Source organism: Caloenas nicobarica, chromosome 2 (genome assembly GCF_036013445.1).
Source record: "Caloenas nicobarica isolate bCalNic1 chromosome 2, bCalNic1.hap1, whole genome shotgun sequence".
NCBI classification, from domain to species: Eukaryota; Metazoa; Chordata; class Aves; order Columbiformes; family Columbidae; genus Caloenas; species Caloenas nicobarica.
Genome location: NC_088246.1, coordinates 66,796,873 through 66,820,856, shown reverse-complemented (window position 1 = coordinate 66,820,856; position 23,984 = coordinate 66,796,873). Strand labels below are relative to the sequence as shown.

At 42.8% G+C, this 23,984-nt stretch overlaps 1 protein-coding gene across 3 annotated transcripts in view; it reads left to right on the top strand.

Moving 5' to 3' along the window:
• SLC66A2 (solute carrier family 66 member 2) overlaps positions 1-23,984 on the top strand; it is a 68,430-nt gene that overhangs the window by 40,300 nt on the left and 4,146 nt on the right. For all 3 annotated transcript variants that reach the window (XM_065628428.1, XM_065628427.1, XM_065628426.1), the window contains one exon: positions 5,459-5,675. In XM_065628428.1, coding sequence (XP_065484500.1) covers positions 5,459-5,675 — 217 coding nt within the window. The remainder of the gene's footprint in view (positions 1-5,458; positions 5,676-23,984) is intronic.

Sequence of the window (23,984 nt, the reverse complement as noted above, 5' to 3'; positions counted from 1 at the left end):
TGATGGTGTGCAGAGTAGGCTGTGACAGGAGCAGTCAGGTCAGGTGGGCAGGCATCACAGTTCAGAGTTAGGTCCTGGAAATTGGAGGTTATTTGAACAGCAGCCTCCCAAAGTGCAAGACTTAGCTGTAGCCCTGGGAGAGGAGGATTAACTACCCAGGCACCTCTTTAGAAACACACTCAGGAGTAGAGACTGTCCAGCCTTCTCTTAGAATGACTTAGTGAGCAGTGTTTTTCATACAGGAGGTCAAGGGTTTGATTATGGGAGGCAATTTGGACAAATGGCAATGAATTGATGCTGTTTATAAGGAGCAGGAGGGAACACAAATAAAATCAGTAGCCTTCATAAAAAGGAAGGAGTTCTTTTCCTTGGTGAAGTTATAGAAACAGCTCAAATTCAAACACTCCCAGGGAATGTAAATTGGAAACTCCTCACTGACCTCAAATGCAAGAAGGAACCAAACAAGAAGTGGGAACTGGGTCAAATGACTAAAGGCAAGTATAAGTGGATGCAGTGCAAGGATTTAGGTACTGAATTAGAAAGGTCAAGGCACAAAATGGGATGCAACTAGCAAGAGAAATTGAGAGCTATGGTAAATAACTTTTAGGATGTCAAAGTCTGTGCTTCACTTTCCCAAAAGGAACTGACATGGTAGCTGACTTGGTATAAAATGCTTCTTGACTAAAAATAATGTAACTGTTTGGACCTCTGTGTCATCCTTAAGTGAAAGTTGATACTGCGGACTCTTCTTCGTGTTGCTTGGCATCTATCCCACACCACAATCTTGAATTTTTTACTTGCATTTTGGCCTGACTAGTACTAACCATGGTTATTTGCAATGCTGTCGCTGCCTGCTTTACATTTTTCATATCTGACATGCGATGTGCCTCCCGGAGGACGTCTTTTAATCTCATCTTTCTTCACCCTCAAGCTGTGTGGACTTTTCTCCAGTCAGTGCACAAAGAACCTACTGAGCTGCTCCTTGCCCCAGCATCAATAGGATTTTCCAACGTAAATCTCTCATCTATCAATGGATTAACATGTTTAAAATGCAACTCACTAAGTGGATTAAAGAGCTCAGGCATGGGTAATAAGATACAGTATCTGTCATTGCAGTAATGCCAGCTCAGATCCATCCAGGATGTTAGTGACTGGGAGCTACCATTTGAACCACATCAATGGAGTATGGTTACAAACTCATGTCACGAATTTCTCTCTGGGCAGGATGGGGAGCTAGTGAATGGAGTGAGCTGCCCAAGCAGTGCCTTGCCGTTTTGGGGAATAGGAAGATATGCATCCAAATTTAACTTGGACAGATTTTAAGAGGTTTGACAGAAATAAATTGTGGTGCAGTGAGATTTCTTGTTTTGTCCTTTTAAAGAAAATGGGTGTTTTTTGCTTGGGGGATAGGACTTGGGGGCAAAAATCCCAATATAATCTTTATTAGTCATAATTTTCTTCAAATGTTTGCAATAATACTTATATTTTTCAAAATGTTTTATAGCTTTGTTCAGTTCTGCACCTCAGACGACATGGCCCAGGGCATTGGTTGGTGTCCTCTGGCTATCTTCTTGGGACATCTGCCTGTCCTTTCAGTTGCAGATTGCTCTGTATGCAGAGGGCAGGACTGGTCTGCACACACATGTCGATTTTGTTCTGTTTCTAAAACTCCTCCTCTTTTTTTTTTTTTTAAGGAACAGTTCCCTTTTGGTTTTGAGCATTTAAAAGCTGGTTTTGCATATGCCTATCACAGTACTCAGCATAACCAACATTTTTGCTTTGAAAGTATATAGCACCTATTGAAGAACTAATGTGTTTGGACCCCCTTGAGAGGAGAGGCACTTGGAAAAATGAGTCACAGTTTATTTCCAAACCTTGAAGTAATCGGTATGTGATTTTTTTCCTCTCTGAATTTTTGAGACTGTTTATCAGAAAAGATAAGCTTCAGCCTTGATTAAAAAAAAAAAAACAATAATGTAATGCAGCAAAACATTTTAACAGTTCAAGTAAGGGCCAGAGAAGCTATAACCCCTATGAAAGGTCAGGTATGCTGTTTTCTACCTTTTTTTTTTTTTTTTTTTTTTTTTTAGTTCAGTCATTCTTTTACTTCTTGCTGGAAGTAATTGGTAATACAGAGTTTGGTGATGTGTAGTGTCCTAAAATAGATTTGGAAAATACATCTATTAAGTAGTGCAATTAGTGATTATGCGTTGGGTTGTTTTAAAGATAACTCAGATGTTTTTCTGTAAGACTGTTACCAAAGTTATAGTTGTTTTTACTTCGTTTTGCCTGTCTTTCTTTCAGGAAAACATGACCAAGCAAAATTTATAGCAGAAACTAGAACTTACTCATAACCTAGTACAGTGAACTAGAGATTATATAGCATCATGATAGTTTTGAGCAAAAGAGAACCTTACTCTCTTTCCTGTGCTAGTAATTAACTATCCTGCTTCAGCTGAAGTCCTGTTTCACACAATAATTTTCTTATCTGTGTATATTATTATAATAGAAATAATACTTAAGATTTTCAGACAAAAGATGATGACTAAATTATCATCATTACCAGATTTCTTGGCTGCCTAATACTAGGTTCAGGGACGTTAATATTTATGTGAATGGAAATGGACTTCAGTCAACAGCTGGCGTAGCAGGAGGTAATTGTGTGTTTAAGTGTTTGCATGGGTCTGTGGATTTTGTAGCTGGCCTCATAGTAGCTGCGTGAACATTGACGTTTCTTGTTTCATGAACTTCCAAAACCTCCACACCCCCACATGGATTTAGTTCTTTCATTTCTATCATGAAACAAAACTTGGGGAAATTAGGATCTGGTGTACAGGGATGGGTATTTTAAAAAGGATCCTTGAACACGTGAAAAATGCAGGAGGAGAAACACAGTGTATGCAGGGCAGCCCAGACAGCAGGTGGTAGTGTTATTAAACAGGGGCCAAAGGTACTGTGCACCCAAGGCAGCATGGCAACTACATCCAAACTAATGCTGTCGAGTCCAGGATTCGAGGTGTAATGACTATATAGCTTTTTTGAGAGCCAAGAGGGTCTCTTCTAGGGCTGGAACTGACTGGAAGAGTGTGCTTCATGTGTTCTTGCCTGTGGCTGCCACCAGTGGCTGGATTTCAGGTATCAGTCTGAGAAAGTAGCTGTTGAATGCTGTATCAAAGTTGAATGACCCTTGCTGCAAAGTAAATGCGAGTTTTCCACGCAGCATGTTGGAATGCAAGAGCTCTGAATTAAAATTATCTGTGAAGAAACTAAAGGCTGTGTGAGAACTTCTCAGAATCAAGATTTAAAGATATAATCTGGTAAAAATAGCAGTTATGTCTTACGCAAAAGCCATCAGTCACTCTCCTTTTCCAGAATGGAGGTTGCTTTTTTAAATGACCTGTAATGTCACCACCTTTAGCTTTTCTTCTGTCCCCATTGTGAGTCCAAAAGCCTCTGTCCCAGAGAGCATCTCTTACTAATATAACGGTTGCATAGTGTCTGATTTGTTATGGTGGATCAGATTATTTGCTTGGTATTGTTCATGAAGCTGGAAAAATTAGTGTGGATTTACTCTGTGATGCCTCTTGCTGCTTTATGTTATGCAGATGTCAGGCAAAGTGAAAGGAATGGGAGGTTTGAGTGTCTCTCATTCCTTCTACCTTGTCAGAAGGTTCTCATCATTGACTCTGCACCTCTCCAGAAAATGCAAAGAGATAAATGAAAATGGATAATGTTTTTCCTGCCATTGTGGTTATCTTGTGCCTTCTTTTTTTCTGCTTTATTCTGTTTTTTTCCTCTTTCATCTTCACAAAGGAAAGCCTTCACAAAGCCCCAGAAATGTGTGATGCTCACATGCTGTGTGGGCTGTGCCAGCACCAGGTCTACCTTTTATTTAGTCTTGTGTCCCTGAATTCTGAGGCTGAGGAGCCAATGGCATAAAATACTGAAGGTCAACATCACATTGACAGTGACTTTTCCACAGATTATTTAATTCAGTTCTGGGTGATGGCTGACAATGCTACAGGTGGGGTATTGCTACTGGCCAGTTTTGCCTTCCTCTTTGTGTGGCAAAGTAAAATGGTTCAGCTAGATGAAGTCAGTAGTTGTCTTGGGGCGTGGGTTTGCCAAGTATTGAAAAGGGGACACTAGTTAATAAAGGGTGAGGGCAGACTGATAATGATATGAAAGTATGAAAAGAAGCAGAAAATGAAACTATTATTTGGCATGGGTATGTGTCCTTAGGCAGCTAAGTGCCTGTACAGATTTATTCACATTTCACTGAGTTTGTTGTGTTAGTCAGTGGAGGTCAATGTTTTCCTTGTCTGGGTTAACAGTAGGACTTTTTTGTAGCATTCTGTACTTCTGCCGAGGAGGCAGTGACAGAAAGCTTCTAAGTAGTGTGCTGGTGTGTTGCACATATTTGGGCTGGTTCTAATAACCCGGTTAGAATGATGTTTCATTGTCTTGAAAATTAACAGAGTCCAGTTGGTCTGAGGTAGGTATTTTTAACTTCAAATGCTTTTAAGAAAGGAAAACATGAACAGCACCTGCTAACGAACAGTTATTTTGGAGTTCTTATTCAAAATTATGTTGTTATTTTGCTATACAGTCAATGGTGATAGGGTTATATATTGTATTAGTCATCAAGAAGATGGCTGCATATCTTCCAGTGGTATGCTGTTAATGTGCCAAGCAAATGGCATGGCTGGTTTGCTCGTTCGTTCTCTCAAGAGAGGATATTGTGTTTTATGGTGTAGTGTTTTGTTCTGATGGATGTAGAAATGGGTGTGCACCCTGCACTCATTGTTACTGGCAAAGGCAAGAGCGAAGCACATTTTGGAGTGAAAAGTGATGAGGTCTGTGGGAAGCCTTGTTCCGGGGGGATTCTTGTCACGGTCTTGCACCAATCTTAGCGAAGCTGTGCCAGCTGCACACAGCAGCCTGCCCTGCACTGCACCAGGGACCAGAGCTGCGGGCTTCAGATGACCTCCTAAGCAGCTTGGATTGAGGTGTTTGAAGGTAGAGATAACGACCTAAGAGAGAGAGCACTTGCATCAATGTGGTTCCGGCCCTTCCTTAGTATTGTGAAGGAATTTGTGAAACGCTTCATATGCCAGCTCAGGTAGAGTCATATCCAGTGTTCTTCGTGCTTGATGCCTGAAGTCATATTTGTAAATATTTTGGTAGTTTGCAAGTCTTTGTTTTATTGTTTCTTTATTGAACACTCCCACTAAAAATGTTTTCCAAATCAAGATTCCAATTTTTTTTCTCTTGATTATTTTGAGTTTGGTGGCGGGGATTGTTTGTTTAATCCTTTCCCTTCTTTTCTACCTTCCCCTACCCCCAAAGACTGACAGTGGCTCCCTCACACTTCCCAGTTCTCAGTTCTGCACTGATTAACTTTGAGTCCAGTTGGGAAAACATATTTTATTTTTCTTCCATTCCTATTCTGTTGCAGATTTTGACTTGAACTATTTTTGGCATTGGAGCAAGTTTACAGACTACGTGCAGTGTGTCCTGACCTTCACTGGTGTGACCGGTTACATCACTTACCTCTGGCTTGACTCATCTCTCTTTGTGGAAACGCTGGGCTTCCTTGCGGTGTTCACTGAGGCTATGTTAGGCGTTCCCCAGCTCTATCGTAACTACCAGAATAGGTCTACAGAAGGAATGAGGTATGGTGTTTGTCTTACATAAAACAAGTGTGTGTGTGTGTGTGTGTGTGTAGGTAAATCTTTGTGTAGCATGGGGAATGATTTTCTAGGCAGGGCAGTGTCATCTTTCTAAATTTTATTTGAAAATACAGCAGCTGTTGGACTAGGTTTCTCTGTCAGCAGGAGCTGGTGCAGTGCTGCTGAACGCAGCGGGAGTTCCATTACACCTCTGAGGGCTGACCCATTGTCCAAGTGCAGCTGGACAGTTCCAAGATGAAACACGTTTTAGTAAAATAATGTAAAAGTATTGCTGTTGCCATTAGCAACATAGTGTAGTTCAACTCAAGCTGTGCTACATTGGTAATTAGAAATGGACTAAAGAGATCTTGCATATCAAAAGTAGTGAAGAGCAAGAAATATTTTGAGCCGGCAGCAAATAATTTTTTCAGTGTAACTCACGTATTAACTCATCACTTTTTCTCACTTACCTACTCATCACTTTTTTCTAATACATCATTTTGTATTTAGCAAATGACATCAGTATTTACTTATGTGTAAAAGTTTGTAACTGACATTTTAAAAAGCTCAAATGAGACATTTACAGCCATGACTGGGAAACCCTCTGTAAACAAGCGTGGGACAGAAAACTTTGGTCTTGTGCTCACTGTTGGAATATTACAGAAGATTATCTTTTCATACGGTTTACTGGATATCTCAGTCATAACACTAAGATTTCCAAATTGTAAAGGCAACTTGTAAAGCTTTCTAAGAGAGAAAACATGCACTGTGGTGCATCAGTGCAGTGGTCTGTAGAAACAGTACAGCAGCACATTCAGTTCATGGAGTGCTGTGATCGTTTGTGACTGTTTCCTCTTTCATTGTCTTGAAATGGCTTCTGTTTCATTGCTTTTAAACTTGCTGGGATAATTTTTACTTTGGTCAATAAAAATAACCATTCCCCACTGCCCCAAACCAAATTAATTCTGTCTTTTGTTGACATTGTTCCTTTCGCTTGTTTGGCTTGGAGACTCTTCTACTAGCTACTCTTAAGTTCTTTTCTAGCTTGAAATGTTGAGGGAATGTTCAGAAATTTACTTTGATGCTTAAGGCATTTTTTGATTTGGATTTTTGTTTGACAGAGTCAGGATTAACTTGCAAAATATTGGGGTATTTTTATGCACACACTGCCTTGCAAAATTCTGTACCTGTGATATCCAGAGGCAATTTACCTACTAGACCTTCTGTATGCTCTGGTTTGACTTTTCCCTTTATGTTTTTTATCTGCAAATCGTAATACCATAATGCCACATTATGATAACCACTTCCAGATAGTGTTTTGCTTTTTCTTAGCTCCTCTGTGGGGATCTGAGTTTCAGTTTTCCAATTTTCTGTATATGCTGTTAAGCACCAGGACTAAAAAACCCTTTGTGCTTCACAACAATACTTTCTTTGTAAAGCATTAGGCACAGAATTGCAGAATTCTCATCTAAAACTGCTTGGCAAAAGAGTGCTGTGTTTAGTCAATAGAAAATGTATAAAAGCTCCCATTCCCTTGCCATCAAATGGAACCAGGTCCAGCGATAGCCACCCTCCTTTTTGACTGTGCCCACAGATTTTCCAGAAAGTGTTCCCCCTTTCTGGTTCTGCTCTTGGTGCAGTACTTTGTGTGACATTGGACATCAATGGGTCTGGGGACTGGTAAGACAATGTACAGCATATGCTGCAGTTGGAGGATGCTCATGCAAATGCACATGTTAGTACTCTTTCTTTTTTCAGGTTATATTGCAGTTTTATGTATCTTGCAGCTAGCACATATACTTTCTAGCACAATGCAATTGTCAGGGATGAGTGGTGCATCCGTCACAGCAATCCTGAGTTGACTTTGATGGTCTTTATGCATTATGGGGCTGTTCCTACTGTGAAAGTGACTTTTGCTAGTATATTACCTTCTGCTGAAGGAGCTGTTGGAAGTATTTCCTCAGCTTTCTTTCCTATGCCTGTTTCTCTGTCTAAAGGCACGTCAGAGAAGAGACCCCAGTCCTGGAAGCACTGAAGGGAGCATGTGACAGTCCAGCCAGGCCACTCATAGGATCAAGTTTATCAACTTGCATGGGTATTTACCAGATGGGAGTTAGTTGCTGCCCACTGCTCTGTGCAGTTATTTACTGCTCCGTGTAGAAATAGCATGCATGTGAATGGTTACACTGTCAGAAGCAATTACACTGGTGATCCTCTGCCTATCAGCTGGGCCATAACAGCTGGCTGCCAGTTGTGCCCTTAGCAAGCCTCAGTGGCAAAGTGAAACAGATGAGTTTCAAGTGTCTTTGTGGCTTTAAGCATAATGGAGAGAGCAGTGAGAATTAAGCTGTGCTACTTACTGACCTTTTGGAGAATTATCACATCCTGGTTGTAGGCGGTAACTTCTTAAACCACAGTAGTTCTGTCACCTGTGGTGCATGAGTGGAGCTCATGTCCTGAGAAACATCACAGCCTTTATTGCTGCCAGAGAAGGGGTTACTTGGAGGCCCTCATGGCTTGGCTGAGAAAAACAGCAACATGCACGTCTTCCTGAATTAGGGCAGACTGAGACACAGCAGCTGATATGTGAAGTCTGTGTCTTCTTTAGCAAATAATTCCTTTCCTAAATGTAAAAATGTAAAAGAGAAATGGAGAATAAGGTTACAGTATGTGGCCACATCTGATCAGAGTATCCCGTCAGACTCCTCAGACATTGTATTGTTTCTGAAAAAAAATGGCGAACAAATAATCCCACAGCCCCCTCCCTACTAACCACCCCTTTCTGTTTGAATGAGAAGTTGAAGACGTCTCATGCTTGAGGTAGGAGCCAATAAACAAACCTGGAGACCAGAGGCCATGGGAGAGGTAAATGGGACAGATGCCTGTGGTGGTAGCACGGTGCCCTTTGGGAGTCTGGTCCCATTATCTTGCCCCTGTATTTCAATCTGCTACTACCTGAAAAGTCCCCTACTGAAAATGTGCTCAGTATCTGAGGGAAATGTCTAAAGGACATCTGCAGCTGGGTCAGTTATGTTTATTGTAACAAGGCATTGCTGCAGTGAAGGAATCACAGTTATGTGCATTGTAGTGCTCCTGAGAACGAGTTTTCCAGTTCTTTGATATCTTTATTCTGTTGGATAGAGCTCCTCAGTTATTTTTATTTATTTCTTCATTTCTCACTGCTACTCTCATTTTCCTTCTTTTTGTAGCAATATCGCTACTAGGTCTTGTAGTTTCCTCCTCTGTTCTCAGAGAGCGGAGGGCAAGGGGGAAGTTGGAAAGAGATGGAAACAGTGAAAGCAGAAAGTGAAAGCTGGCTAACAGCTTTTGTGGAGGGAAGATAGTGTAGCATGTCGTGGTAGGCTGAAGACTGAAGGGTGGAAATTTTCCCATCATTAAGTGAACAGAACTAAGCCATTCAAAGGAACGGAAGTTTTCATGATGTTCTCTTTGACAAATCACCTGATTACTTTTGGAATTAGTACTTTCTAGAAACTTACAACTCTGTTCCATTGTTTGAGTACCTTTGAATAGTTGCAAACCTGAATAGTACAGTCATATTTTCTATTAATTATGGTACTAACTTTGACAGAAGTGCTTTTTTAAAATGAATTGTGTTAATACCTATCAAGAAAATAATCACTTAATTTAATCTCCATTCAGTTCAAGGACAAAACTAGTTCTGTCCAGTCACCTAGTAAAAGAGTAATTTAATGACTTTATTGGGATGAATTAGAATCATGGGTATGATTATGTTTGCATCAGTTAGAAAAAGGAAGAAAGCAACCTCAAAACTTAGGAGCTTTGGAATACTGGAGGCATCCTGTGATATGGGAAAAAGCATTATGAGGTTAAAAGATCGCTCCTCACTTGTAAATTTTTTATATATTACGTGGTAAAATATTTCAAGATCTTGACACCACGAAAGAGGTCTGGCAGTGGGACTGAGGTGGGCTGCATATCTTGGAGTCTCAGAAGCCACAGTACAGGTGACACCCAAATGCGCCCATCAGTCTTTAGCGTGGAAGCACATGGGTCCTCCTGCAGCAGCTGTGGGGCTCTGGTATGCACTGCTGTCTCTCCCTGGCTGCACACTGGGCAGGCGGCAGCACCTGCTGTGCCTGGATCAGGGCCATGTGTGCGGCTTCAGAATCACAGAATCATGGACTGATTTGGGTTGGAAGGGACCTCTGGAGATCATTTAGTCCAACCTACCTGCTAAAGCAGGTTCACCTAGAACAGGTCACACAGGAATGTGTTCAGGAGGGTCTTGAATGTCTCTAGGGAAGGAGACTCCACAACTTCTCTGGGCAGCCTGTTCCAGTGCTCTGGCACCCTCAAAGTAAACATGTTTCTCCTCAAACTCAGATGGAACCTCCAGTCTGTGCCCATGGCCCCTCATCCTATCATTGAGCACCACTGAACGGAGTCTTGTCCCATCCTCTTGACACCCACCCTTGAGATATTTATAAGCATTGATGAGATCCCCTCTCAGCCTTCTCTTCTCCAGGCTGAACAGACCCAGCCCTCTCAGTCTTTCCTCATAAGAAAGGTGGTCCAGACCCCCGTCTCTCTGTGATCTGTGATTGTAGCTGGACTCTCTCCAGTAATTCCTGGTCAGAGGGAGAGAACCAGGTAAGGGCTGTGTTATCTCTCTGTGAGCTGTTTCCCAGGTCTCCCTTCTACCCTGTGGCCAGTTTTTAGTCAGCTTGAAAGTAACCTCCTTTCTGCACATCTTTGACTTTCATGTTTGGCTGTCATTGGGTGAAAGGCTCAGAACTTCGCCACCCAGAGACAGCCAGCACAATCGGTTCCTCTGCTTATGTGTTCATATGAGCCTGTCTTAAGAAATCTGGCCTGAAAACGCTGAATGAGGAAAATCACAGTATTGCATTCAATCATATTATTGTACAACAAAATAAAGAAAATACTAATTTAGCCCCTCCTGTGGCAGTACTGGCTTGGTCGCTGTGATCACCCTGTTTTAAAAACCTCAAGTAACTGAAGGAGAAACAGGCTGCACTTATTGTCTCAGAAGCTGCTGGAGCCAAGAGCTGGAAATGTTAAGAATGCTTTTCCATTCAGAAGTGTTTTATGAGGTGCGCTGCAGCTGTGAGCTAGTTACGTGCAGGAGTTTATCCCAAATGTATACAGTAAAGTAAGTGCAGTGTGAAGGGGTATGAAAGAAAGAAATTATATAAATTTATATCCCGAGATATTATTTCCTCTTTTCCCCTACAGATAATAATAAAAATACTAGAAGACAGTATTTCTTAGGGAGACAAAATTTTGTTGTGGGGTGCTTTTATTTAGTACTGGTCTATAGATTTTTCCATTATGACACAGGCAACTCTTTACATCATTTTTGAAGAGCAGCTTTTGACTTCTGAAGACAGTGATTGTCCCAGAGACAAATCCTGGCTTTATTCAAATTCTGAAGATAAATGCAAGCTGCTAGATTTTCTGCCTGTATTGGCTAAGCCGGGTGCTGTGGTGAACAAGTATAGAAGGCTTTATTCAGGACTGGTTAATCAATGTCCGGCCACCTCCACTAGTGAGATTTTAGATTTAAGGAGATTGGGGAAGTGCTCTAAAAATGCCGCTGCTGTGGTTTCTTGTGATTTTTTTAGCCTGAGGGAATTTTTGAATAGTGAATAGGTAAACAGCCCTCATGAGTTAGTTCCTTTGGAGTTCTGCTGTTTAAAAGAAAACAAAACCTGAGCTAGAGAGAAGTATTATGGCAAGAGTTGTGGCTATGCATTAGCTTACATTGAAAACAGATGTTAGATGCAATCAACATCTGTTACAGCAACTTTTTAATGTATCTGTGCTTCTTTGGAGAGGTTTGGTAAAGGAGATAGAGAAGTTAACTGGAAAAGGACTTAAAAAGTGTTAAAAGGAAGGTATGTTAGAAGAGGGTGATGCAGGCAATGGCAGTATTGATTTTTTTTTTTTTTTTTTTCCACCCAGCTTCTGTTTCTCACTGACAGAAAATCGCATGGATGAGAGCAAAATCAAAGAAATAGGAGTAGGGATAATGGATGCCTACCTGAGAGATTTCTTTTTCTGAGTATGCTATATACATAAAGCAGACACTGGCCAGTACAACGGTGACATGAGTTAGTGCATTGTGTCTGGTCTGGGACTAACACCAAGGAAGCTGCTGAAGCGAGATAAGTTTCTTTCAGGATTTGGAATTGTAGCTTCCAGATGCTGGTATAACAGTGTCTACTCTTATTGTTAAAATAGTAGCTGCTTTATGTATTAAACAGTCAAAATAGAGAAGGTCGAAGAGGGGTATGGGAAGTGGGGGCCATTTAGTTTAAAAAAAAATAAAACAGAATGGCTTTGTGGGTTCAAATCATCTGACCCATGTTTTTCATTACAGAAGGCATTGTGTAGACAATCATAAGGGACTAGGCTATAAGAGAGAAAGTGATTTTCAAGAGAATAATTAGGAACTGAAAGGTAAATCTGTGACCTTGGCAAATGGAGAAATTAAGGTCTTAAGTGTGAGCCAGAAACACATTGGGTAAATGCAGAATTTCTTAATTTCTTCTTAAAAGTGGTTTGTACTTCATGTTATATAGGCCATTTCTTATTTTCACTGCCTTTCCTATTTCACTAAGTTAATCGAAACTGTCTGTCAGCATGCTTACACATTTCCTATTTTAAACTGTTCTCATTATTTACTGTAGTTCTGTGATTGTATTAATTTATCTTCCTAAATGCTCTTTCTTTCTACTCAGATCTTTAGTTTTCTCCATGGGTCTGCAAAAATCGTTGTCATTGCTTCTGAGGCTCCAGCCAGTGGCCATACAATTTGCTGGGGGAGTTTTACTTGTTTCATTCTTTCTGCTTTGGTGACATTTTTTCTTTCATTACTGTGGCACTGATCGGCTGGTTACTGTTGTCCTTTATGGTGGCCTTCATATAAAATACTCTGGGGTTTGTGTAGTTTGGACTTTGCATACACATCCAAGTTTGCAGGAGTTTGGGGAGTAGTCAGTAAACAATTCTGATGACTGGATGGACCAGGTTTTGGTACCAGCTGTCAGGCTTGCCACTTACAGCTTCTCTCTTCCCCTTTTCGTTTGTGGTTCTAATAGATACCACAAACATCAGATTCCCTTCCTGAATCTGGCTGTTTTAAAGTTAAGAGGTTGAAGAAAGTGATATCTAGTCCTCAGAAGATTTCTAATTTCTTCTCTGAAGTCTTACTACATGAGGAAAGTAAACAGGCTTGCTCTCGCTTCAGTGTACTCAGGATGAGGGCAGAGTCCTGTCAGCATGTGAACAGGTAAACTGAAACCATTTTGTTCTGATCCCAGGAAGCAAACAGATTCTCTCCTCTTCTCCGCACCCTGTTTTCAGTTACAGCCGACCTGTGATCGGTGCTCCAGGTTCAAGGACCTGCCCATTCTGCTCTACCTTGCGCAGACGTGTGGCCTGCAGGTTGCTGTGGTCAGCACCTCATTCACCTCTGTACTTACCTGCTGACCTGCTGTGTCTGCCCAGAGCTGTTCTTTCAAAGCCTGCAAGCAGTACGGTATGGGGCTGCAAAGACAGTTCTTGGTGCCCTGTGCACTCAACACACCTGAGAATTTCAGGAACTGAAGGAAGAGGCAGGTAGAAAAACCCAGGAGGGAGTGGGAGGCTTTCCTTTCCTCACCCTCCCAGCATTTCTGACAGTGTGAGCAGCAGCATCCACTTCCCTTAAGCATCGTTCAAATTGTAGCACAGTGTGGACTGCTGAAGCTCTTGTGCATATTGAACCTTTCTCACATCTCTTCCCCTGGCACCTCATCCCATCAGTTCAAAAAGTAAATTCAAAGCAAGTAACTTCAAACCAAAAGCATTCGTCTTTTAGAAATAGTCCAAGGCCTCTTTACAGTGATAGGAATAAAGCGCTGCTGGTATGTCTAATCAGTGCTCTCTTCAGTTGGTGGATTTCTCTGTGCCCTGAAAATCTGCAATAAAAGAGAAAATTTATTGTACTTTTGTTACAAAAATATTTCATTAGGTTTGGGCGCTCTGTTTTCTTTTGGCAAGGAAGTGTCATGCAAGGTATTTTGCATAGTTAAGGTCAGGACTTGCCAAGTCACAAAAGGTCAGAGTTGAGCTTATCATGAAGGCACCTGAGAGATGGAAGTTTTCTAAAAATGTCTTTTTCCTCTGTTGCCAACAAATCTGGGAACATAAGTGCCTCAGTTCTTGAAATTCCAGCACCTGCATTGTTTTGCCAGAGTTCACTGCAGCCAGTTGTGTAAGTAGGATAAGTTATCTAGTTATGTCGTTGCAGAATTGTCTTCCTCAGTGCAGTAGGACTGAGTGGGATCAGAAATATGGAATGGAAGTACAATGAGATTTGGGTTTGGAGAAATATAGATTGAGATGCAAAGATGCAAATATCCATAATGGTAACACTCACTGTGATGAGTATCTGTAAAGTGAGCAGAGTGGTGAGTAATTTAAGTGGTTAATAGATGAGCTAGAACAGCAGGAAGAAGAGGCTGATGGAACTTAAGCTGGGAAGTGACTTTGCAGGGTGATCCAGAAAAACGAGAGATTTTCTGTTACGAGTTGACCTGCAGTGGTGCATTTGGTCCTCTGTTCTTCAGGCACAGAGGACAAGAAAACAGAAGAAGAGTGAGAAGTGTAGTGACTGACGTGTTGGATGATCTGCCCAAAAAGTGAGATGGGAGAGGAAGTTCTTGTAGTGTTATTGAGTAGGATGTAGAAAGAAAGAAAACTTGGTGTCAGAAAAAGCTGTTTCAACAAGGCTCAATGTTAGTTTAATTTGTTCCAGGGAAGATGGCTGGGAATGATACATGTCCACCTAAGGGAACAGAATTATATGCCAAGCAAGATGTCATGGCATTGTCAGGTAAGCTTTCAGGGCAGTGGTGGAAGCCGTGTCCCTTCAGATACTTAATCTTGTATTAGAGAATTTCCTAAAACAGGATTCCTAGTGTGCAAAGGGGCAGATGGCAAGAGTTTGGGAAGGAAGATAGGCTAGAGAATGTCTGTCCTTTTTGAACTGCAAAGACCCTGCTTGGGCTGAAATGTTAAGATTTGCGTCATGCTCCTGTGTGTGGGATGTGATTGTTGATGCTTTTATTTCTTGTCCGCAGCAGGGCTTAAAAGTGCCACTCTGCAGCCACTGTGGTAATGCTGCGTGTGGGAAGGGGCTCAGAAAGCATTGGTTTGTGGTGGTGGCACCTTCTGACAAAGCACAGCCTTCTGCTGGGCATTGCTTTGAGAAACAGGACAGCTGATTGTATGGTGCATTACTCTATGTGTGGCGTATTCCTGTATGTATGGTGCATTACTGTCACCATGAACTTCACTTCTGTACCTCCACGCGCACATGTGTGTGTGGAAGGAAAGGGGAAAACCTGGCATTTCGTATGAAGGCTTAGGTGCTGACTTAACTTTCATATAGAGCTTGCCGGGGTTATTTCCTTATAACAGCAAAGCTTTTTTGAGAAGAATGTAGGCTTTGTTTCTTGCAAAATCTTACCGTATTTCCAGTCAATAAACTGACTGGAAAGTAGGACTTTGTCCTTGAGTGATCACTCTTATTTAACACTCATTTCTCCAGTGTTTTCTTAGAATGTGAGAAGCATTTTACTAGCCGAAGGATGTGACTAATTAATGAAAAGTAATGACTGCAACATCATTAGATTTTTGTCCTCAGGTGGGGGGCGTGTGGGTGTGCTGGCTTCGGAGACAACTGCTGAATGCTAGTCCCTTAGAACGCGGTAAGCACTAGGGCTAGCACTGTTACCTCGTGAATGTTATCTTCTGTATGTTGACACGTGATAATTGCAGTTGTTGAACTGGAATACTAAAAGCGCGCCCAGGCTATGTACTGTTACCATACGAAGATGAAGGGGAAAATGTGCTCGTTACCTAAATTAAATGAAGAGTCTGATGATTTCTTTGTTGGTCTAGGGCAGGAAGAAAGGAAGATTTAAAAGCATTGTGATTTGAGCCTTGGGATACGGCAGCTGTGCTGAAGCAAAGCTCTATTCCCTCTGGTCTTTTTATTACCTTTCAAATTGAATGTGTCCCAAGTTATTTGGAACTAGAGAAGGAAATACACTGAATGGCGTTACACAGGGACATTATTTTGCCATCTCTTAGCACTGGCCCTGCAGGGTGTAGCAGCAATGTCCCTCCTGGCAGCAGGCAGACTGCAGCAGCTGAGGTTTGGGGGACAGATTGGCCCTGTAGGGAGTCTAGAGCAGCATTAGCCAGCAGCTGTGCCTGCAACTCCATTGACTGTAACACCTTGAGTGGGAGGTGAGAGACAGGGAAAGGGGGACAGATACTTGAGAATAACTTCATGAGTGAGATGCTGAAGGGTGGTGTAGTTTAGGTGTGCTCTGCACCATTTACGTTAAGCTGACTGTACCGTGTGTGTTGGCAGCTGACTGTATTATTACAATGAGTAATGCAGGGCATGATTTCCTGCCCCAGCACCTGAGGAAAGCTGCTCCCTGTCATGGCAGCAGGTTTCAAAGCTTCCAAATCCACCAGCACCAGAAGCAGAACCCATATCATATGTGTTTGTACCATGTGTCTGAGCAGACCTGAGCTTTGCAGCCTGGCCGGCATCCATTTGTGTCTCCTGGCAGGAAGGGCACTGGTGTGAATTGTAGTTCAAGTCTTTCTGCTGATCCACAGATGTATTTTCATACCTGCTGCACAGACTTAGGGTGTTTAAGGATGTTAAGACCTGCTGCCCTTCTTTTTGCTGTGGAAGTTGTAGAATACTAGAAATATTTTGCAGCTGTTAAGGGTTGCCAGTTTCTGGACCCTTACGGACTAAACCTTAGGTGTAGCTGCTTGAAATAGCCAGAGGCCGTACCAGTGAACCTGGACTATCCACCAGCCACATCTTGTGTGTCTTGTAGTTTCCCCTTGACTCTCCTCTGACAGGCATGTTCTAACAAATACTGGCAGAATTAAAATGCCTGACACCCTGCCGCTCTTGGGAGTTTAGAAAACAGATGTTCATGAGGAAAAATAAGTGACAAATACCTGTTTACCCTATTTTTCCATAAAACTTTTGTTGTTTATTTGTGAGTCTGCGTAAAATGCATATATTAAAAAAGAGACCACCAACAAAAAAATCATTTCAGACTGCATCTTTCTGGGTTTGTTTGCCCGGTGGTGTTCCACACTGGAATCCTCCACTTCATCTTTCCTCAGTGACTTGTACAGTCCTTGAAAATCTCTAGAGCTTTCAGATAGTTTGCTCTTGTATTACAGCCTTCTGTGGTATCCATGGATGTAGCTTTAACTCAACTCGCTTTAGCTTGGTTCCAGAGATCCAAAATAGATACTGGATCTCTCTTGCTACATGCTTCTCTTAACTCCTGCTAGCATTGCAGAGCCGGACAAATATTATTATTAGTAGTATTGATAATAATAAATATTAATAATAATTAATATTAATAGCTCCCTCTGGAGATGGTCAGTGCTGCCTCAGAGGAATTGTTGAGAAGTGAGGTAAGGCACTCTTGATGAGGCAGAGCACGTCGGACTGGTGAAAAATTTCGGGCTTGGATTCCCAGCTTTTCAAACTTTAGACACTTTATGTATCTGATCCCATTGTTTTTTTGGTGGTGTTTTTTTTTTTCTTTCCCCCCGTTTAATAATTTTTGGCAGGCTAAACAATTTGGTAAACATCAGAACTTTTTTGTTAAGCTGTATGGCTTTATGTTAGGAACAAATGCTCTACTTAATAATTTTTGTTTGTTTTGTACAGTGTTAAAAATAACATGGCATTCGGGTTTCATGTTTTCTGGTCTATGTTTCACTGTTGAAGGCAGGCCAGCCTCTGATGGAAATGCAGTGTTACGGATGCTTGCTGTCTTCTCTGAGTAGACTGTTTTGGAGCTGCAAATTGGAGCTGAAAGTTTTCCGAAGTCAGGGTGTTATAAATGAATCTGCTTTCTCTTCCAGACATTCCCATGCAAATGGCTTGTGGGAGGTAACAGCTTAAAAGGTTGCAGGAGAGATACTTTCTGTACCTTCTTCTGGAAACCAAATGCAGTATTCAAAATACTTATTGACAGGCTGTTTCGGTGTGGACCTTATTCCTAGAGAAAATACTAGCTTGTCAGCTCTTCAATTATTTTATTCTGGTTTTATATCCCCAGTCATTTAAAGAACTGTCACAATTTTTTAATACATATGAAAGTCAAGTGCTAACATTTGAATAAATCCCTGAAACTGTGGCAGTCTAAAAAGTCAGATTTTTTTAATCTGGCATCACCTGTGCCTCAGTCCGGCACTTGGCCATGATTTGGGGAAGCTGCAGTCAGGTTCTACTGATTCTTGAATACAAAGAGTCCAGGCTACTTCTCCTCTTTTTAGTTTCCTTTAGAAAGGAAAACAAAACAAACAACAACAACAAAACCCCACAACTTTCAAAGTAGGTGAAGTTAAATAAATTATACTCATTTTTCCATTATTGATAACTTAGAGTTTTTGAGTGAGTTCACCTGAGCACAATTGGCACTATATTTGTGACTGTAGCAGGCTGTAATTACATCAGGGCAACACATACCTCCTGTTACTATTTGTGCTGAAATGTCTGATCAAACCACTACAGAATTTCTCAGCGGAAGTCACTGTGTAATGTCTGATTCCCTTTGTGTCTTCCAGCTTGCAGGGTATTTTTGGGTTTGTGTGTTAAGCTACAAACATGCAGAGTCATAACATTGACTGAGAAAATTTATAGTGTGAACGGGAAATGAGTACTGCTGTGTCTTTTTTCTCGTGTAGGTTTTGTGCTAAGTACCAGCCCGTCTTCTGCAGCCTGCTGCTCTGCAGCTCTGCCGGTGTGCTGCTGTTTGTAAGTTATTTTGATGAATGGTTGCAACTAGTCTTAAGACAGACTAGCTTGCCAGGGAGGAGAACAAGGTGGCTTCATATCTTATTTTTTTCTAAAAGATCATTTTGGCGTAGTTTTTGCTCTTTCAGATGAAGGAAGAAGAAAGGTGTAATGACCAAGAAGTGACAACTGTTGAGCAGAGTGTGCAAAGACTCCAGTGGAAAATCAGAGACTTGAAACTGTCACAGCCAGGTTTTGAGCAGAAGGAATGAAGATGCTGAAAAGCTTTGAGACAAATAACATTAGTCCTGGATAAGAGGGGACTGGAGCCTAAATACCTGGCTAATCTCACTGTTCTGTAAGTTACTCAGCCACTAGTACAGCTCCTCAAAGAGAAGGAACAGAAAGGTTGTGGTTTTGTTTTTGTTTTCCTTCGGAATGCATTCTACAATCCCTTTCTACATCTGAATAATTTCAGGAACATTTTGTAAAAAATATGGTTTGTTGGCTGACTGCAGATACGGTGTACTAATAGGTGGTTTTTACCTCTAATTGCTCTTACTTCAGAATTAATACACAATATGCAAGGAACTTGAATGAAGCAAGTTGTTCCTTGAGAAATGTTAGTGCTGTTTTCCAGCATGCTATTTATTTATTTAGCAAATTAAGATTGGTACAGTGTCTTTATGAAATCTACTACCAGTGGTAGAGAACAGCAGCACCCTAGGGAATTTTTATATTACAATATTAAAACCCAGTATTTAGCAACCCACCCCTAGTCCAGTGTCTGATCAGAAATGACAGTTTGTTTCTGAGAATTAATTCCAACAGCAGAATAAATAAGTTTGTTCGGATTTTAAGAGCAGTTGAAAAATACCAGCTTTTCCTCTATGCGGTCAATTGCAATTTACACAGACCTGACACTGTTACTGCACGAGCAGCTCCTTGTAAGGAGCTCAGCTATGAGGAAGGTGCTTGCTTTTAGGAGGTGTGTTGTCACTGGATACTGCAGCACTGATTTACACTACTGGGAAGTGCTATTTTTACCACACGTCTGTTTCAGCCTCTGGCAATACCAGCTATTTCAGCACAGTTCCTTCCTCCTGCCCCTCCAGTTGGCATCTCTGTTGTCACACAATCAAATGCTGCCATTTGTTTATTTCTGCCTCCCCAAATGGCTCTGTGGCACTGCTCACCTGTAACCCACTCTCTCATCTGTGCTAAGAGCAGTTGTGCTGTCCTGCCAGACCGTATCCTCCAAATCAGCAAAGTGAGCATTTCCTGCTTTCCACATCTCCCCAGCTTAGCTTTGGGCTACTTGAGGAAAGACATCAGTTTATTTGCTCCTGAATCCTGCTTTGTTGTGTAGCCAGTGCTGTGCAGAACAGGTTTGCTCACATGGCTTTGCAGGTGTCAGGAAGATACAGCGTGAAGTTGGTCTTTGTGAGTTAGGTTGGAAAATTTTTGCTGCATACAGCCTCTGTGTGCAGGGGTGTCTGGTCTTGGGCAGTGTTGATGGTGGGTGCTGCCTGCCTCTCGCAGCAAAACCTCATCTGTGTTAATAGTGCAGCATTTTCTTCTGCGCCATGAAGCCAAGGGCCAGGCATACATCAACTGTGATCTGCCAGCTGGTGGAACCTGGCACATGGCATTGCACAGCAGCAGAGCCACGCAGAGGGCTTGTTCTACAAGCTACAGCTTCCTCACAAGGGGAGGAGGAGGGGCAGGCACCGATCTCTTCTCTTTGGTGACCAATGACAGAACCCAAGGGAATGGCAGGAAGATGTGCCAGGGGAGGTTTAGGTTGGACATTAGGAAAAGATTCTTCCCACAGAGGGTGGTGGAACAGGCTCCCCAGGGTGGTGTCACGGCCCCAAGCCTGACAGTGTTCAAGAAGAGACTGGACAACACCCTCAGACACATGGTGTGAACTGTGGGGTTGTCCTGTGCAGGGACAGGAGTTGGACTTGATGATCCTTGTGGGTCCCTTCCAGCTGAGGACATGCTATGATTCTATGTTCACCGCTGCTGGCAGCCTGCATTGGAACCACTGCTGTGTCATGCTGCTCTCTGGGAGACTCGTGCTGTTGCTGTGACCCCACAGATTTTCCATCACATGGGATGCAGAGTCTTGCAGGAGAAGAAAGCTGAGACTAGAGGGTTTCCCCCTTTGGTGTATTGGTAGCTTGTTAAAAATGAGCCTCGCGCATCTTCCGGGAAGGGATGGGAGCTTCATTCAGCAAACTGAGGTTACAGCAGCGCAGTGAAAGAACGGCTTGGGTGTGCTCTTCCCTTTTTCCTCTTCCTTGCCCACAATGAACTGAAAACTCCATTGGAAAAAACTCAATTTCTGCACAGACACTGCTCTTTTCTCCTCCAGGGCAGGTAAGAGCTATCTGCCCAAAATGAGTTGGTTTTTTTCTTTTCTACCCCAAAAGAAGAACAACAAATACAGGAATTACCTGTGTTCCTCAGCGAGTGAGTGAAGTTGAGAAGCTGCAGACAAAAACTGACTTTTCTATCCTGTGTGGCATCCTGAGGTGACATGATAGCTGACAGTGTGAGAGCGGTGATGGTTTATCTATGCAATCAGTGACGCATAGTCACGCGTGCACCGTTGAATTATTGCAAATGGCATCTGCATATGCAGCAAGGACAAGGCAAGTGCACAGCCCAGAACAGGTGGGAGCGCCATTACTATGGTATGCAATAGGATGTGGCAGAAGCCATGTTGATGGTGTAAACTTCCTTCAGCCCCTCTCCCAGCCTCCTGAGGCATGGGCCTGTGATGCAGTAGTGGGGGCAGGGGCAGCTCTGTTCTCCCCTGAGATGCCACCCAGACACTGGATGGGTTTCTCAGCAAGCTGAAACTTTCAGGCTGTGTGTGCAAATGGGTGCTGGTTGACATGTGAGAGAGCTGACAGCAGTTGTAGCTTTTCCTCTCCCTAGGGCAGGCACTGGAGGTGTGAGACACTTGCTTAATTGGAGAGGATGTTGGGGGCATTCAGGGATGCTTGCAGACATTGCAGTGATGAGGTGGGGGTCCTGGCCCAGCACATGCTGCTTCTGCTCATTATTTAGCTTCACCCTTTTGGTGGGTTGACCCTGGCTGGATGCCAGGTGTCCACAGAGCTGATCTATCACTCCCTTCCTTAACTGGACAGGGGGAGAGAAAAATATAAGAAAAGGCTCATGGCTCGAGATAAGGACAGCAAGACCACACTCACCAATTACCATCACGGGCAAAACAGACTCGACTTAGGGAAATAAGTTTAATTTATTGCCAAGCAAAATTAGACATTCAGCAGCTCCAGTGTGGGGTCCTCCTTGAGGTGCATGGTGGATGTCTGCTCCACCATGGACCTCCATGGGCTGCAAGGGGACAACCTGCCTCGCCATGGTCTGCACCACGGCTCAGGGGCCTGGAGCACCTCCTGCCCCTCCTTCTACACTGACCTGGGTGTCTGCAGAGCTGTTTCTCTCACATATTCTCACTCTTCCTGCTGCTGTTCTGCAAGTTTTTTTCCCCTTCTAAATATGTTATCCCAGAGGTGCTACCGCTGTTGCTGATGGGCTTGGCCTTGGCCAGCAGTGGGTCCATCTTGGAGCCGGGTGGCATTGGCTCTATTGGGCATGAGGGAAGCTTCTAGCAGCTTCTCACAGAAACCACCCCTGTAGTCCCCTCACAACCAAAACGTTGTCACACAAACCCAATACAACCCTGAACGCCCTTGTCGCAGGCTGTACTACTCCGTCTGTCCACCCCAAATTCAGGTCATTTCCGTGGATATGTGTCCCAAGTTCCCAGTTCTCATCTGTTCTTGTCATTCCCTGTCCTGCTCCAGCCTCTTTTTCCTACCCCTTTCTCATCTGATGTCTCCTGGGCATTTCTCTGGAGCTCTTCATTGCCTCTTCTCATTTCTTGTGTGACACTGTCCCTGTTTCCCTGCTAAACTGGTTTTGGTTACCCCACATACCTTTATGCCTGTGCCGGACATGCTCCTTTTGTCCTGTCCCAGCCTCTCCTCTGGAGAGCAGACAGTGCTCCCACAGTCACTGCTTTGCATTAACCCCGGGCTCTGAAAACCTCCGTGCAGCTACAGTACTAAGGGTTTGTGGAACATCAAGTGTGTTCTGTATATTTTGCATTTTTATAGTACCTTGGTGATTTACAGGTTTTCTCTGCTGTTTTGTCCAAGATATTGGACAGAGGAAGATGTATAAATTTTGATTCAGTGACAGACTGGTGGTGTTAACTCTTTAAAATATCTACTACATTTTAAAAAATAATTTTTGCCAAGTTGAGATTTCCCTGTGTTTAGAACAGTCATGTCCTAGAGAGAACCCTAGATATGATACTGATTTCCTTGAATGTCCGATATATGAGCTGAAGAGTGGGGCTCTGGAACATGCAAAGGCTATCGGAGCATGCACCCAGTTCGCCAGTCAGTATTGCAGGCTGTTGAGTTCACAGGTGACTTCCCAGCAAAACCCAGAATTGCTTGGGCAAATTCAGCACAGCATGTGACACAGCTAGAGGTGAGCTTCTAGTGCTTGGCTCCTATGGTGCTGCTGAACTGTATGTGTCTGTAAGGTTTCCTCCAGTGGATATTCTTCCTTTGGGGGAACAAACTCTTCTGCAGGCTGTACATCTTCTGACTGTGTGTATTTTCTCTTCCACATCTTCACTGCACCATGGGGTCGCTTTTAAAACACAGCTAGCTTCTTTCTCCATGGGGAATATGTGACAAATATCCTTTGCATGTTAAATTCCTATTCAGATACTTTGTGGCATCCCTGAATCACCTTTCTGTCAACAGCAAGCAGTTTGACCTGCCAGGTTTAACATGTGCTTTTAGTGAGGGTCCCCAGCCATGCCAGGACAGATTCACAATTAAATTGTGATCAATTGCCCAGCAAGCACTGATATGTTTAAAATCAGAGGAAGAGGAATGTTGCCTGCCTGCAAGCAAGGTGCCAATTTTACTACCCTCAAAGTTTATCCCCTTTCCTAATTAAAATTCCAAACAATGCCCACCGCCGCCTGCGTCTGTAAACCTCCCGTAAGTGTGATGTAAGGTGACTTGGTGTGACTGGGAACATGCACAAGGCAGGTGGTGCAGGCTGTTTGCACCAGGCACAAACTACACTGTGGGTTCAGCAGTTGTTTTCCTTCTCTGATTATTTATTTACATTTTTAGAATGACCCTGGGCAGGGAATGACTGCTCACTCAACCCCATGTCCTTGCTTGCACTTCCACACAGAGACTCTCTTTGGAAGCTCCATGGGATTGTGGACCTGTTTCATGGTCTCAGTCCCGTGACATGAGTGACAAAAAGGCTTGTGTTTCTCTGGTGCCACGAGGCAGTATAAACTGATGCTTTTGGCCTCCTTTCCCATATGGGGAGAGAGTGGGCTGCAGCATTTGGCTTGCAATAGCATTGTGTACTTGTGGCCAAAA